The sequence below is a fragment of the Cucurbita pepo genome, chromosome LG12 (assembly GCF_002806865.2).
Source record: "Cucurbita pepo subsp. pepo cultivar mu-cu-16 chromosome LG12, ASM280686v2, whole genome shotgun sequence".
NCBI lineage: Eukaryota > Viridiplantae > Streptophyta > Magnoliopsida > Cucurbitales > Cucurbitaceae > Cucurbita > Cucurbita pepo.
Window position 1 is genome coordinate 1,744,631 of NC_036649.1, and position 15,854 is coordinate 1,760,484.

General features: G+C 31.8%; 2 protein-coding genes across 2 annotated transcripts; one reads left to right on the forward strand and one right to left on the reverse strand.

Moving 5' to 3' along the window:
• Positions 1 to 8,102: 8,102 nt before the first annotated feature.
• On the forward strand, positions 8,103 to 8,805 carry LOC111807321 (monothiol glutaredoxin-S2-like). Its single transcript, XM_023692989.1, has one exon. It carries the CDS (start codon positions 8,333 to 8,335, stop codon positions 8,639 to 8,641), a length of 309 nt encoding a protein of 102 aa, XP_023548757.1. The 5' UTR covers positions 8,103 to 8,332; the 3' UTR covers positions 8,642 to 8,805.
• An 18-nt stretch (positions 8,806 to 8,823) lies between these two features.
• On the reverse strand, positions 8,824 to 15,415 carry LOC111807320 (anaphase-promoting complex subunit 7-like). Its single transcript, XM_023692988.1, has 18 exons — positions 15,260 to 15,415; positions 15,050 to 15,118; positions 14,851 to 14,901; positions 14,613 to 14,747; positions 14,403 to 14,465; positions 14,205 to 14,320; positions 13,850 to 13,934; positions 13,308 to 13,367; positions 12,549 to 12,594; positions 12,278 to 12,351; positions 11,582 to 11,632; positions 11,300 to 11,500; positions 11,180 to 11,224; positions 10,997 to 11,090; positions 10,680 to 10,825; positions 10,352 to 10,581; positions 9,642 to 9,702; positions 8,824 to 9,358 (listed from the first exon to the last, which is right to left on the reverse strand). Exons 1-18 carry the CDS (start codon positions 15,326 to 15,328, stop codon positions 9,272 to 9,274), a joined length of 1,683 nt encoding a protein of 560 aa, XP_023548756.1. The 5' UTR covers positions 15,329 to 15,415; the 3' UTR covers positions 8,824 to 9,271.
• Positions 15,416 to 15,854: the final 439 nt, after the last annotated feature.

Consider the following 15,854-nt stretch of genomic DNA (forward strand, 5'->3'; position numbering starts at 1 on the left):
AAGAAATCATTTTAATTATAATATCTTGAAAGGGGAAAGAATATGAAAGAGGAATATATAAGTGCACCAAATATAGTAATGTGTCTTTTGTTTTGTGATGCCAATTGTGGCTAAATATAGTATCAATACTTCTAATCTTTCACAATATTATATTCTTCTTTAGATTTTATTTTCTTCTTAAAAGTTATTATTTGTTTAGTTTATTTATCTACTGAACTAAACCAATTTGAATTTATAATTAATTTTAAAATATGAATAATAATATATAATTGTTTTTTGATTATTTATTTATCAATCACTCTTAAAATTAATTTTTAATTATTTAGAAGATATTTATAAATTATATTGAATTGACATTTTATTTTTATTAAAAAGCAAAAATTAAATATGTAGTTGGTTTGGGTTGAATTAATTATTTAATAAAGATTGATTTTGGTTGAAAGGACTTACAAGTTGAACAATTGGATTAAATTTAAAAAAAAAATGTGTCAATTTTTCAACCCAACCCAATTCACGAATATCCCTAACAAAAAACTTATATAAAATATTTCGACATGGTGGGGCTACACAGCCCAATGTCCTCGAGAGAGTCGACTCCATTTCTTTACCTCTTGACTTCTGATCGTGCTCGGGAATCTTTGGGCTTTCCCTCTCAGGCTTCCCCTCGAGGCTTTAAAAAGCATCTGTTAGGGGAAGGTTTCCACACTTTGATAAATGGTGTTTTGTTCTCCTCCCCAACCGATGTGGGACATCACACTTCACCCCCATCGAGGCCCGTTGTCCTCGTTGGCACTCTTTCCCTCCTCCAATCGATGTGGGACTGCCATCAAATCTACCCTTTTTGGGGCCAGTGTTCTTACTGGCACACCGCCTCGTGTCTACCCCTTCGGAAAACAGAGAGAAAGCTGACACATTGTTCGGTGTCTGGCTTTGATACTATTTGTAATGGCCCATAAAGCAGCCTCCCGACCATGTGACACATGCAACATATACTCTCGTTAAAGATCACTATAGCTTTCTTTGGTGCCTTTGGTCCGGGCTAAAAGTTGCATTATGTAAAGTAAAATAAAATAATTAAAAAAAAAAGTTAGTGAATTAATTATGGGATATAATTGAGAAAATTGAAGATTTTTTATTGAGATATTTCCATCCCTACCCTTGTTATGATAAACACTACTTGAATGACTCGAGCATTCAAGTTTTAAAACACAATAATTTTCAAAAATTAAAATCAGAGGTATAAGAATTTGATCATCATCACTTATTGCTTAAATTTGCACAACATGTAAGAAAAGACTCCAACATCTTCTAGAACTTCCTTTGACGAGCTAACCATAGCTCGAATATAAGTGATTAAAGCTCGTTGTAACTTCTTGGTTCTCATTCCTTAGCCTGGGTTCATATCACTAGGGGTAAAAATGTAAAATCCTGAAATTTAAGACCTAACGAAAACTCAAATCAAAACTCAAGAGTAAAGAATTTAACGTCTTAAAACGTAAGGATACTCAAAATTCGGGGACCAAAAGAGAAATATACTTAGTTTTCCTCTCTAACTGATCTGGGATCTCTCAATCCACCTAGCGGATATTGTCTTCTTTGGGCTTTCTCTTCTGGACTTCCACTCAAGGTTTAAAAACGTGTCGGCTAGGGAGAGATTTCCACACCCTTATAAGAAATTTTTCGTTCCCCTCTCCAATCGATACGGGATCTCACAAATATAGTAATAGAATTTAGATAACCTACCATCTCGAGAAACCTACAATAATTCAAAGAAAATAATAAATATTTTAACGGCTAAAGTAAGTTAATATTGACTTTATTGTATACATTATGATAAGATATTATGCGGCAAATCGAGTAACGATAATTTCGAATAATCAATTTATAGTATAGTATGATACGAACATATTTGGCTATAGAATATAGGAATTAAAAAGAAGATCATATAATAGCAAAGAATGTCAAAATTTTGCATCGAATATCATATGGTGGGATTATCAGATTGTGACAAATCAACGGCCACCCAAAGCTGATCAGTAATAAATAAAAGAAATTATTATTAAAGAATAAAATCTTTTTAATATTACAAATAAATTAAAATTAAAGGAAAATTATTTTTGGAAAAAAAAAACCACACCCTTAATTTATTTATTTATTTATTTCAATTTTGTGAACTTATTAATTTTATTATTTGGAAATTATTTATAAAAACAATAGCATAGAAAATAAAGGAATTTTTGTAATATTCTTACTTACTTAGTGATATAAGTAAGGATTAGAAGATGCCCACTATATAATGAATTTTGATACCTTTAATAAAGTAGAAATTAATTTAAAATATATTATAATTTAATGATATTGTACTACTCGAAAAGTCATCTCGTCTCCTGAAAGTTGTACATATTTTTGGTCTTTCGTTTCGTTGTTTCAGTTTGTGCTCGGAGAGAGAATAGACCCGACTCTCCCTCTTCCTGATCTACTGTTTAAAATACGTCGGTCGTTTGAAGTTTTTGGGTTGGGTCGGTCGGATAGGATTAGACCCAATCAGATCTAACCGTGACTTCGAGTTTAGGTGTCGGATTGTTATCCGAGAAGTACGACTTTATTTTATTATTATTTTTTATTTATAATGTTAAATGATGGGTTTATCTAAATAAGAAATGGTAATAAATAAATAAATAAATATTAATTGTGGTTTTTGAAATGTAAAAGCATAAAATATTATAAAGAATTATATAATTATTTTAATTTTCTATTGATTAAAAATTGATAATAAATAAATAAATAATATACCATTCATGTGATGCCACGAACCGACATTGCATATTTTTTAAAATAAAATGAAAAAATATTTTAAGGTTTCAATTGGTTTTTGTTTTTTTTATTAAAAAAATATTTATTATTTATTACGTTGAGAATGCTATCGAAATTCTAGATCAGCTAAATAAGAAGAATATCACGAGTATATAAGCGATGATAACTGTTTTCAATGGATGGAAACATTTACGACTAATCCTTAAAAAGACACTAAGGGTCGTTACTTGTTGTCTAATAACTGTAAACTCGGATTCATACACATGCCCTTGAATTAGTCATTTCGGTGGAATCTCCAGATACCGAACAAAGAAGTCGTGAAGCTCGAAAGATGTAGTCATGGTGTGATCTGTGGTAGAGCTTTATCAGATAATAACAGTCTGATTAGAGGGTTTTGAACCCCAAATCAAACTGTAAAAATGAAAGTTTAGCTCGTAACTTAATTGTCGAGAGAGCTATAATGACTCTTTCTAAAGGTCCAAACGTTCAAATCTCGATCTCATTAGAAAAGCAAAATTTTCTATATTCGGGACCTAATTCTATTTCGAGTATGCTCGTAGCTAAATGCATGCATGAAAAGTAGGTTATCCTTTTAACGAGAGAGGCGTATAAGAAGTATGGAACTCAAAAGCAACCCTTTCACAAAAAAAAAATGGCTCTTGGCCTACGTCTTGAGCCACTTTATTTTATATTTTATATTTTAAAAATTAAATAAAATATTCAAAAAAATATTCCCCAACTATAAATTTAAATTTATGTACGAAAGATGCATTCACGATCACCAACTTATAAGAGATTCCAAAAGGTAAATAAATAAATAAAATAAATAAAGGCGAAGAAGCCTTTCAAAGCGATGCCATTTTATTATATAGTTTTTATTTAAGACTATATTTGTATGATATATTGATATCATCAACCTATCCTTAACAATAATGTATTTTTCCTTTTAAAAAACATTAGGTTATATTACAACATGTGGTTTTTGGTGAAATTATTAACAAAAGTGTAATTTTCGGGCCTTTTTCTTTTCAAGTAATCAGCTCCCTCCTGTTGTCGGGTCCCTCTTAAACTAAGAATACTCGAGGACGTCCCAAAATTTTTCAGTTGAAAATCAAATAATTAATCATATCTCACATTTAAACCGAACGATTCGTCTCTTATTTATATATATATATATATATATATATATATATATAAAATAAGTCCATAAATTTTTTATAATTATATAATAATTCTCTAAATTTTAAAAATACTAAATTAAGTCTAAAATCAATGAAATTAATAAAAAAAAATATTAAATATTACGAAAATACTAAAAAGTTTAGACATTTATTAAATTGATGAAACATTTTTTAAACTTCGATACAAATTTAAAATATTAAAGGGCTAAATCTATAATTTAACTAAATTATAGGGACTTATAATAAAGTTGCCGACTAAATTTATAATTTATTTAAATTACACGGTCTTGTAAAAAATGTTACCATCATAAAGGTGGTCCAAAAATTTTAAAATTAGGTCGAGATTCGAGTGCATTACACACTCCTTTTGGTTTGAAATTTAAATTTTTATAAAATATTAAAAAAAAAATTAGTTAAATAAAAATGAACAAAGGAAATTAAAATAAATTGTGGGCTGAAAATGAAATGAAATTTGTAATTTTTATTTTAATTCATTAATGACAAATTTTAATAAAAATTTAATATTAAAATTAGTAATAGTAGAGGGATTAAATTATTTAAAAAAGAGTATAAATGCGAAAATATTTATTAAAAAAAAAAAGAAAAAAAATTGAGATAATGTTGGGGACCTCAAAATAAATAAAATAAATATTACAGCATCTTTCACAGCTTCAATTCTCTGCTTTTTTTTTGTTTTTCATGTACGGCTCCTTTTTATGGTTTGTCGTTCTCTCTCTCTCATTGAACATATAAGAGATTTGAAAGCGAAATGAGAGACTTAGGACTTAGCTCACTTATCCTTCATTTTCCATTCTTTAATTCCAAAAAGATAAAGTCTACTTTTTCTTGACTAAATCTCTCGAGATCGTGTTTCGTTTCAATAATCGACCTAAACATAGCTCAATTTATTATTATTATTATTATTATTATTATTATTATATTTAAAAAAATATAAGAAAAACGTCGTAAAAATTAGGTAAAGAAGGATAAATAGAACCCTAAAAACTAAAAATTTATATTTTTTTTTTAAATGGACGGAAACAAAACCCTAAAACTAAAAGATATATTCTTGAAGTGAACGGAAACCCTATATCAGCAAAACCCTAAAACTAAAAATTATATTTTTTAAAGAAACGGAAATAATAATTAAGATATTAACAAAAAAAACCCTGAAACTAAAAATTATATTTTTCAAAGAAACCGAAACATTAATTAAGATATTACTAAAACCTTGAAACTAACTCAAAGTTATATCGTTCGAAAATCAAAAAACTTAATATATATATATATCGTACACGTTCATACACAATACAAAACTTTACTATACACAGTACGTGTGTATATATATATATACACACACGTACACTCTCATACATATACAAAACTTTACTATACACAATACATGTGTGTATATATATACACACATACACGTTCGTACACAATACAAAACTTTACTATATATATATATATATATATATATATTAAAGACACGTAGATATAATCGAAAAATTATAATATGGAAATTCAAACAACGAACATTTTGGTAGGAGGCGAGAAAAATTATTAAAAAATTGTAAAAATTTATGGAAATTTGTAAGAATGGTTAGGAATTGAAGGGTCTGGAGAATTCTGTTGGGGGCAAAAGAAAGGAAAAGGAAAAGGAAGTAGGAGCTTGTTCTTCAATTTCTTTGTTTTTGATTTGGATGCGAATCCAAAAAATTAAAAAAAAAAAAAAAAAAAAAAAAAAAANAGAAAAACGTCGTAAAAATTAGGTAAAGAAGGATAAATAGAACCCTAAAAACTAAAAATTTATATTTTTTTTTTAAATGGACGGAAACAAAACCCTAAAACTAAAAGATATATTCTTGAAGTGAACGGAAACCCTATATCAGCAAAACCCTAAAACTAAAAATTATATTTTTTAAAGAAACGGAAATAATAATTAAGATATTAACAAAAAAAACCCTGAAACTAAAAATTATATTTTTCAAAGAAACCGAAACATTAATTAAGATATTACTAAAACCTTGAAACTAACTCAAAGTTATATCGTTCGAAAATCAAAAAACTTAATATATATATATATCGTACACGTTCATACACAATACAAAACTTTACTATACACAGTACGTGTGTATATATATATATACACACACGTACACTCTCATACATATACAAAACTTTACTATACACAATACATGTGTGTATATATATACACACATACACGTTCGTACACAATACAAAACTTTACTATATATATATATATATATATATATATTAAAGACACGTAGATATAATCGAAAAATTATAATATGGAAATTCAAACAACGAACATTTTGGTAGGAGGCGAGAAAAATTATTAAAAAATTGTAAAAATTTATGGAAATTTGTAAGAATGGTTAGGAATTGAAGGGTCTGGAGAATTCTGTTGGGGGCAAAAGAAAGGAAAAGGAAAAGGAAGTAGGAGCTTGTTCTTCAATTTCTTTGTTTTTGATTTGGATGCGAATCCAAAAAATTAAAAAAAAAAAAAAAAAAAAAAAAAAAANAATACTTTCTCCAGCTCAATAGATGCCTCCAAGATAGCTACACCACCAAAATATTTTTATTTATTTTTTAAAATAAATAAATAAGTATTTTTTTTTAATTATTATTATTATTATTATTATTATTATTATTATTATTATTATTATTATTATTATTATTATTATTATTATTATGGGTGTGGATGTTTAATTTGGCAAATCCAAATTCTAAACCTAGGAAGGGAATTATCAAATCTAATAAAGCTGGATTTCATTCTAAAAGAATATATATATATTAAAGAAAAAAGGAACAAAATTTTGACGTTAAGGGAAAAAAAGCGTTAATTAAATGTGTTTTTTTATAATAAGAATAAGTTTTTCTCATAAACCCGAGTCGTTTTTTTGACTAAGAACAACTAATCAAATCAGAAACAGAGCTATCGTCATCAAATTTATACACCGCTTAGTTGAGCTTATAATAATACCTTAAACAATTGAGTTGAGTATTTACATTCTGATTGGCTTATACACAGTTTTGTTATAGACTCTTAATTTGTCTTTATTTATACTCTTAATTTTAAAATTCAGACTCTTACTAAACATTTCAATTTTATTTATAGCCTCTTAGTTTTTTTTTTTTTTTTTTAAAGAGACTTTTTAGACGTTTTAATATTCAAATACTAAATTTTTAATAATTTAACTGCTTTTAGTTTAGATATAAGATTAAAAAGGAAATTCCCTTTAAATAAATATATATATATATATATATATATATTTATAGAAAAAATTTACTAAACTTTAAAGACTTTAAAGAAACATTATTAATTCCTTTGACTTTCAAGTTTTTGTCTAATAAATCTTTGACCTACTAAGTGAAAGTTTAGTGTAGTCTAAACTCACCACAGGTAAATATTGAGCTTTTCTTTTCGAATTTTTCCTCAACATTTTTTTGAATTTTCCCTCAACGTTTTTTTGAATTTTAATTGTCTTCTTTGAGTTTTCTCTTTCGAATTTTCTCTCAATGTTTTTAAAACGCATCTGCTAGGGGAAGTTTACACACCCTTAATTTTCCCTCGCCGCTAGCAAATATTGTCTTCTTTGTATGCTAAGGAGAAGTTTACACACCCTTAATACATAATACTCCGTTCTTCTCCCCAACCGAGGTAGAATCTCACATTTAGGATCCCACTAGACATAAATTTCCAGACTTTTTAGACGTTTTTCAATGTTCAAATACTAAATTTTTAATAATTTAACATTTTTTTATTTAGATTCAAGATTAAGAAAAAAGAAAATCCTCTTTAAATAAATAAATAAATATATATATTATATATAGAGAGAGAGAGAGAGAAGAGAATAAAAGGAATTGGACGGTGAAAAGATTGGAGAAAAAGGAAATGTGATCTGATTGTAAAAGGAATTTGGAAGCTCTCTCTGTTGTGGAGAGTTTGTATGTGGAAACCGTACAAAGGACACGTCTCTGTTTGTTTTTTCACATATAATATATAATATAGTATAATATAATATAATATAATATATATATATATATATATATATATATATATATATATATATGCAAAGATTCGAAGCTGTGCATAATTTTTGCAATATATCCCATTCAAAAGAGTGGCTTGGAAGTTTCCAGCTCCTTCAAATATCTCTACCAAACGAACATTCTCTGTTTCTTTCCCTCTCTCCTCACAAAATGGCTGTATAAATATCCCCTTTTGGGGACTTCATTCCTCACTTCAATCCCAACCATTCCCCTTTTCTGTGCTTCTCCTTTGCTTCCCATTCACTTCTAACCTCTCATTAATGGAGACTGTCAACAAGTTGGTTTCAGACAGGCCAGTGGTTGTGTTCAGCAAGAACACTTGCTGTATGAGCCATTCTATCAAGACACTCTTGTGTGATTTCGGAGTTAACCCGACTGTCTACGAGCTCGATGAGCTTCCCGGAGGCAAAGAAGTTGAGCAAGCCCTCCTCCGCATTGGCTGCAACCCCGCCGTGCCGGCCGTGTTCATTGGTGGTGAACTCGTCGGCGGCGCTAATGAAGTCATGAGCCTTCACCTTAAGAGGAACTTGATCCCAATGCTTAGGAGGGCTGGTGGTTTATGGGTTTAAACTTTGCTTCCCCCCCTCTAACTATAACTTTTGACATACCTAAGCTCAGAGAGTTTACTTGAAAAGTCCTTATGTAAGTCCTTTTTTGGTGACTTCAATGTAATCTGATGTAATGTAATGTTTTGGTTTATCTAGTAATAAAGTTCATGAAGTATAAAAACTAACCCAAATCTTCCATCTGCAAAGAAATATTTGAAAGTTCATTAATAATGTAAAACCGAGTAGCTAATTCAGAAATACACAGAAGAATACATAGGCTTCTACCTGAATATAATCAATGATCTTGTGTACATAAGTTACACGAAAGACTGCTCTTCGTTTGCTACGAAAATACATACAGATTACAGTTTTCATAGTCATGAAATCATCATAGTATTGAAGTACCTCGTATGCAGCTACTCAATCGGAATGCAGTGGCTATGATTTCGCCAACTTTTGTTCGGTTGATCTCGACAATGTGAAACTGTATGAGTGATTGGAGAGTTTTGTGTGAATGGTTGTGAAATCATGTTGCAGTTCTTTCAAATGATTCATCCGCACGTGTACAAGTTACTATTTACTCTTCATCATCGGAGGGTCGTTGTCTAAATCATTACTTGCAAATGTAAACATTGTGGATTGAATTGTTACTCATAAGAGTTCGGTTTCTTCTTGGTCTCCGTCGGCATCATCGACCTCATTGTCTTCGTCGTCTTCAGGTGCATCAGGATCCACTCCCTGCAATATTGATGTGTTTCAGAGGAAATGCATTTCAATGAGCTGTTCATGTTCTAATGCCCTCTTCCCTCTAAAGGAAAAATAATAAGCACTGCCAAGCCTTTTCTAGGACTAGACTATGCGTGAATGAAGCAATGTTCAATTTCTTGCTTTCAATCATCAGTGAAATTGTCTCTTAAAAAAAAATTAAAAATAAAAGCGTTTAGAACTTATATATATCCTCAAATTTTTAAGCTGTGTTTTTCTACGCGTTCTAGACCTTCATTGATAAATAAAAGCAAACCTTCATTTGTTTTTCTAAGCGCTCTAGACCTTTCTTGGCAGCTTCGTTCTGGGGATTCATCCTGTACATGATTAATAAACCAAATAAATATGACATGAAAAAAGGCAATGGTCAGAAAATACCACTCCAGAAGCAAGAAAGCTGAAGAAAAATACACATGAGAAAAATTAATAAAACTAGAAAATGACTCCAGAAGCTAGACTGTTTCAGAAAAGAACCTATAACATCCTCACAGCAAACTAAGTCTTATGTTTTCGACATAAGAGATCCTAAGTACTTGTTACGGTTCATTGAATTCTTGAGGAACTACTTTTTTTGACACACCGGGATAATAAGCATGCAAGGGGAGAGGGAATGTGATAGAATAATGTTAGTTGGCGAGATGGCCCAACTATGGGTGTATTCATTGAATTCTTGACGAATCATTCTTTATAAGGGTGTGGAAACCTCTCCCTAACAAACGCGTTTTAGAAACCTTGAAGGGAAGCCAAAAAGGGAAAGCCCAAATGAGACAATATCTGCTAGTGGTGGGCTTGGACTGTTACAGAGTGAGACAGCGACGTTTAGTGAGGTTGTTAGTCATACATAATTGTGTGTATAATGTAGAAAGTTTCGGTTAATGGGTATGATTTTCCACTCTTAAAACAGGAGATTGCCAGTAGAATGGGGCGGGGTCGGGCAAACAGAAAGCATCGTGCATAACGTTTCACCTTAATGCAGCTTGATAGTGAGATAAAGCGTCTTGCAGCATATTTGTGGCTGCAAATACTTGAGCTAGTTTTACGTGAAGAGAATCATCAGCCCAGTCCTTAAGGTACCTCTCCAGTAAGGATACAGCATCCCCATTTCGACCTTCGATTACATGGAGCTCTGCCAAAGCTAATGCCGACCCGAGGTAACCAGGTTCCAGCCTAAGGGCTGACTCATAAAACTTCTTGGCCTATCAAAAATTCCATGCCAGATCCACATATGAAATATATTTGCAAATAGCAGTCTCCAAGTCTGAATTACTACAAAACAAATCTTTAAACCATGTACCTTCTCTCTACCACCTGAGTTACTAGCATGTACATCTCCAACTAATTTTAGAGCCTTTGCAGATTGAGGCATCGCTTTCATTGCCTCCCGAGCAGCATATAATGCCTCTTTTATTTTAGACAGAGCTAGATGAGAATGGACCAAGCCTGCAGCCAAAAGTGAATTCACAACCATTTGAAATTTGAGCATTTTAGGCAACGAAATACATTTATCGACAGTTTGATTGCATTCACGAATGCACAAAAACCAAAATAAAATGAAGGTAACATTGAGAGCGGTATGATAATTGTATGATATTTTCCCCTTAAAAGTTGCACCTTGATATGAACGAATATCGGGTCTCAATTCTTGCGCATTCCTGAACGCACTAACGGCTGCGTCTGGCTGCTTCAATGCTAATAACAGGTTTCCCTGAAAGTAGAAACTAGAAATTTGAGGTGTTTGATATTCTGGTGGGCATTCTATTCAGGTCTCTTTGCAAACGTATATTTAATAAGTACCTTCATGATGAAACCTGTTATATGCCTTTCATCGATCCGGATGCTCTGCTTATTCGCAGTATGAATGTTAGAACATATAGAAAATAAAACAAATCCCAAAGCTCTGTTTTGATAACAAACCTTCTCAGCATAAGACAGGGCTCCCCTCTCATCTTTTGTTTCCCACAATACAGACAAAGCCACAAAAACTTCTGGTCTTGTAGGATCAATATTTAACAAGTCATAGACTAACTTGTTTAGCATTGAATAATCAGACTTCATCTTCAGAAGCATTGCATATTCATCCATATATGTTACAAGATATGGATCAATTGATCGTGCCTGTAATAACATTAAATTAAATGTTACTGGGGGATGAAAGACGTAGATCATTATCATAATTACGCTGACGTTTCACGTTACCTTTTCAAAATTCATGATAGCCTCATCGTTTTTTCCCATGATGGCTTCAACCTGGACACAGAGTTGTCAACATGTTAGTCAGGAGGAAAGGTCGAAAGAGTTTTTTTTTTATGCTTACAGAACATTCAATATCATCAAATAAAGTATGACGCACCAATAGATGAAAATGTATGTGCTTAATTACAAACTTAGTCCTTCAAATTTGTATCAATTTGATCTCTGAACTTTGATATGTTTAAAATTCATGGATCTACGAGAAATAAAATTGAAAATTTAGGGTTCTAACGTAAAATCCAAATTTAGTATACACAAAATTGAAACTTTAAGAACCTATTAGACATATTTAAATGTTTCGGACTAAATAGACATAAATCTCAATGAGTGAAAACAGGAAGTATTTTTGCAAAAACATTATTGTCATGAAGGGGCATCATACAGCAAAACAGAATATGAGAAAACTTGAAAGAGAGCACACACATAAAGGTGATGTAATGCCCACTGCCAAAACAATTATGGATATTCTTCTCCCTCAGCTACAAGCAACATAAGCTAGCTCCACTTGAATACAGAGAGAAGTGAGAAACTTCATCCAGTTTCAACATTCCGTTTCACTAGGAGCCACAAATATGCTTGAGGAGAAAGGGTTGCCCAAGATTAAACATTCATAATCTTAGATTTGTTATCACAAGAACCCACCTTTGCAATTTCAAGTAACAGGTGAATATTATTGGGAAAACGTTGCAATAAATCCAAAAACAGCTCCAAACCACCTGCAAAGGTTATTTAAAAAAGTAATCATAAATAAATATAGAGAGAAATGAGAAAGCTAGCTGATGTCTGAACTCATATGAACCAAGTTGTATATCATTTGCATAAGAGGAGGATGAATATTATCAAGTGCTTACAGGATAAAGTGACATAAATTATGCATAGCTTTCATAGTTCGAACAGGAAGACAGTATTTTACCTTTGTAATCATTTGACGCAATGCAGCACTGGGCCTCAACATAGCGCTGCAGATAATTTCAAAACAACATAAGCACTTTTTTTAAAAAATAATAGTAAGAAAACACTAATGAATTTTTAAAATATAACGGGAAAATAAAGACATGTAAAACAATTTAAACTAATTCTGAACTTGCCCATGATCTACAGAAGATCGCACAATTTGTTGGTGCTTGCAAAATCAGAGAAAATACAAATACTTGGTCGACGACTATTTAAACCAACTACTCATTTGGAAATTGCCCGTGATCAAATACTAGGCAGTACTTATCCATTACATTTCTTTAAAATGACTGGTAAAATAACAAGCATAGAATACACCAGGTTTTGAGTTTGGAAGCATGTTATATCAATTAATGTGAATCCAATTGCCCTATTCTTGGCTGGCAAACAATGGGTAGTAATAATTGGACACTTCATCCTTCTCTTTGTTGAATGGAAGTTTGTTTCAAAACTCAAATACATGTGCAGCTTAAAAGCCTACTAACATCAAAGCTATTTGATAAGGCAACATGAGCATAGATCAGTAGTAAAGGTATCTGCATCATCCCTCAAGGTTGGTGATTTAAATCCCGACACCCCGTGTATAACTCAAAAAAAAAAAAAAANCAGCTATCTATAATTAAGCAAATGAGAAAGGGCTCGTCATTTCACAATTAAACCAAATCGTAAAGTATGAAAAGTGGAAGCTTGTTAGTTGCTTATCTCTTCCAACACTTACTGGCAGCCAGCGATTTGAGTCAAAGTGATCAAAAGGAGTTTTGCCACTTCTGTTTGATGTCTGAAATAAAATTCAAAAGAAACCAGAAGGGGAAAATTGTAAAATGATGTTAAATTTTCTACAAACAAAAATTACGATAAAACAAAACCAGCATTGATGCAAATGATCTTCATGCTAACTGAAAAACTGAGGTCATCATTTCAATCTAATATTTTGGAGACAGCATAAGAATCTCTGTGGACACTGAATATGGTAATAGAAGTCAATACAAGGATTAAAAAAGAAGAAAGACGATAAGAGACTCAAAACCAAAAGACGGGACTGCCAGGTTTGACATCTCGTAAAACCTATCATAAGCATAGTGGTCAGCAGCTTCTGAAACCTAACTGTAGAACTCGACATGCTAATAGAATTACAGGAATATCATATGACATTGAAAAACTTATACTACTGAAATTTTGAATAAAGATATAACTACAAATTAAAAAATACGTATCCCTACATTCAATTAGTGCTTTCTATCAATAGATTCGAAAACCAACCTGAGGAAACAACGAAATGATATCTTTGGCAGTAGCGCCAAGTTCTGCTAAAGCTATAATAGCTTCAAACACAAAAGGGCAATTTCTGTAAATAAATTAAAAAAAAACAAGTATTAGAGCGTGAATCTGAATTTTTGTTATGGGGGGGAAAAAGTATAATAATTTTAGTCAACAACCACATAAAAAGTAAGCTGAACAAACAACAGTCAGCGAAGTTGTTATGTCTGCAGTCACAAGTTTGATTGTCAATGGTGCAGGATCCGTAAAACAGTTAATACATATAAGGTACGAATTGAAAACCAAGTGTCCATGTACGTATTTGCAACGGACAGCACAATTGCTTTCACTAACTAACCTTAAGCACTCCTTGTAACATGCAATAGCAGCACGGTTATGTCTCGCAAATCTATAAAGCTTTCCCATCAAAAGATTCATTTGTAAATTTCTTGCTTTACTTGGAATTCCCTCCATCTGCAAGGTATAACTGACAGAAGTTTAACATCAAGTAGAATATCTGTGCACGAGCACGAGTGTGTGAGAGAGAGAGATAGACCTCTACAAGGGCAGCTCTGTTGTCACTTAATGCACAATAACACGACGCAATTTTAAACTTCACCTGTCGTAATAACAATATCAAGGCATAATATGAATCATGAAGGGAAAAGAAATCACCTAAAAGACTGAAAAGAACAATTTTGCAACAAATAAGCTGATGAAGGGAAAATAAACAATATATACATAATAGGAAACAGTTTCGTTCTACCTCATTTTCATTAATGGCCGATATGTTAAAAGAGTTTGGAGAAGAGGATCTGTTCGACTGCAAAGAACTTCTAATAGTAGCTGAATTTTGTTTAGGAATAATCTTATAGTATTGCAGGGCTTGCTTGTAAGTATGCTGTCAAGTTATACAAGAAAGTTACACCCCTAATATTATTGAAGATAATTTAGCATAAAACTAATCCTGGAGTAAGCAGCATCTAATCAACTCAGAGACTTACAATTGCTCTTCGATACTCCCTTTCTCGAAATAATGCATCCCCAAGAAGCACCTAGCAACGAAGAAACAGAGTAAAAAAAAGGACCAACTACAAGATGGATTAGAGTGCAGAAATTTCTTTCAAAAAACGATGCGATAAAAGATGAACAAAATCTTCTGAAAACAGTACAATAGCAGTAAATGAATTCAGAACTACAAACCAAGCTCTCAGACTTGAGGTGAGGACTGGATTCTACATTAGCAGCAGGCGATGAAACAAGAAAGCAACCCTGAACAATATAAGAAAAAACACCGAACAGATTTAGTCCGATCTCCAATCCGAATTTGAAGAAGGTGAATTTGCTTGTTTATGTGTTGAGAGTGAGTGAATATAAACTGAAGAGAAAGCGATGAGAGAAACGAAAGCTTACCAGCATGTGAGCTGAACTGTAGAGCCCTAGGTCGAGAAGAGTGGAGATTTGATCCTTTGGAACCTCCATTTTTGTTTCAGCAGTTCTTAGTTGGGAAGATTGCTGAAATTTTTGAACCAAATGTGCTGTCACGGAAACCTCAACAGAACCCGCTCTCTTCTCCCTCCCTCTCTTGCTGCAAAGGAAGAACGTATCTGGTGTGGGCCGAAATTATTATTTTAAAAAGGCCCAAATATTTGGCCCAATAACCGGACGGAGGCCCAAAAATCGGCTATGCAGGCTGCTTTGGGCCCACAACAACAATCTCGTCTCGCCACTTTGAAAGTATTGAACTTTGAAAAACATTTTGTTTTGAAATAATTAACGACAAATATCATTTTTTTTTTTAATTAATTGATACATTAAATATAAATTTTATATGGAGAACCATCTTACATCAATAAGCCACCATTTTCAATCTCAAATAGACACAAACTTATTTACCCGTTCACTCTATTGCACTGATATTTGATTTTCGAATTGTCACATTGTATTCTTATGCTTACCGTGGATGGAATATTCCTTGATACTCTGACTTTCAAGTCACATTGCATTC

What these genes read in the sequence shown, in the direction of transcription:
- LOC111807320 (XM_023692988.1), bottom strand. Translation starts at nt 15,328, where the DNA reads ATGGAGGTTCCAAAGGATCAAATCTCCACTCTTCTCGACCTAGGGCTC. An exon ending in TGTTACTTGAAATTGCAAAG is followed by an intron (nt 11,633 to 12,277) that starts GTGGGTTCTTGT and finishes CTCTGTGTCCAG; the next exon opens with GTTGAAGCCATCATGGGAAA. An exon ending in CCCTGTCTTATGCTGAGAAG is followed by an intron (nt 11,225 to 11,299) that starts GTTTGTTATCAA and finishes GCGAATAAGCAG; the next exon opens with AGCATCCGGATCGATGAAAG.
- LOC111807321 (XM_023692989.1), top strand. Translation starts at nt 8,333, where the DNA reads ATGGAGACTGTCAACAAGTTGGTTTCAGACAGGCCAGTGGTTGTGTTC.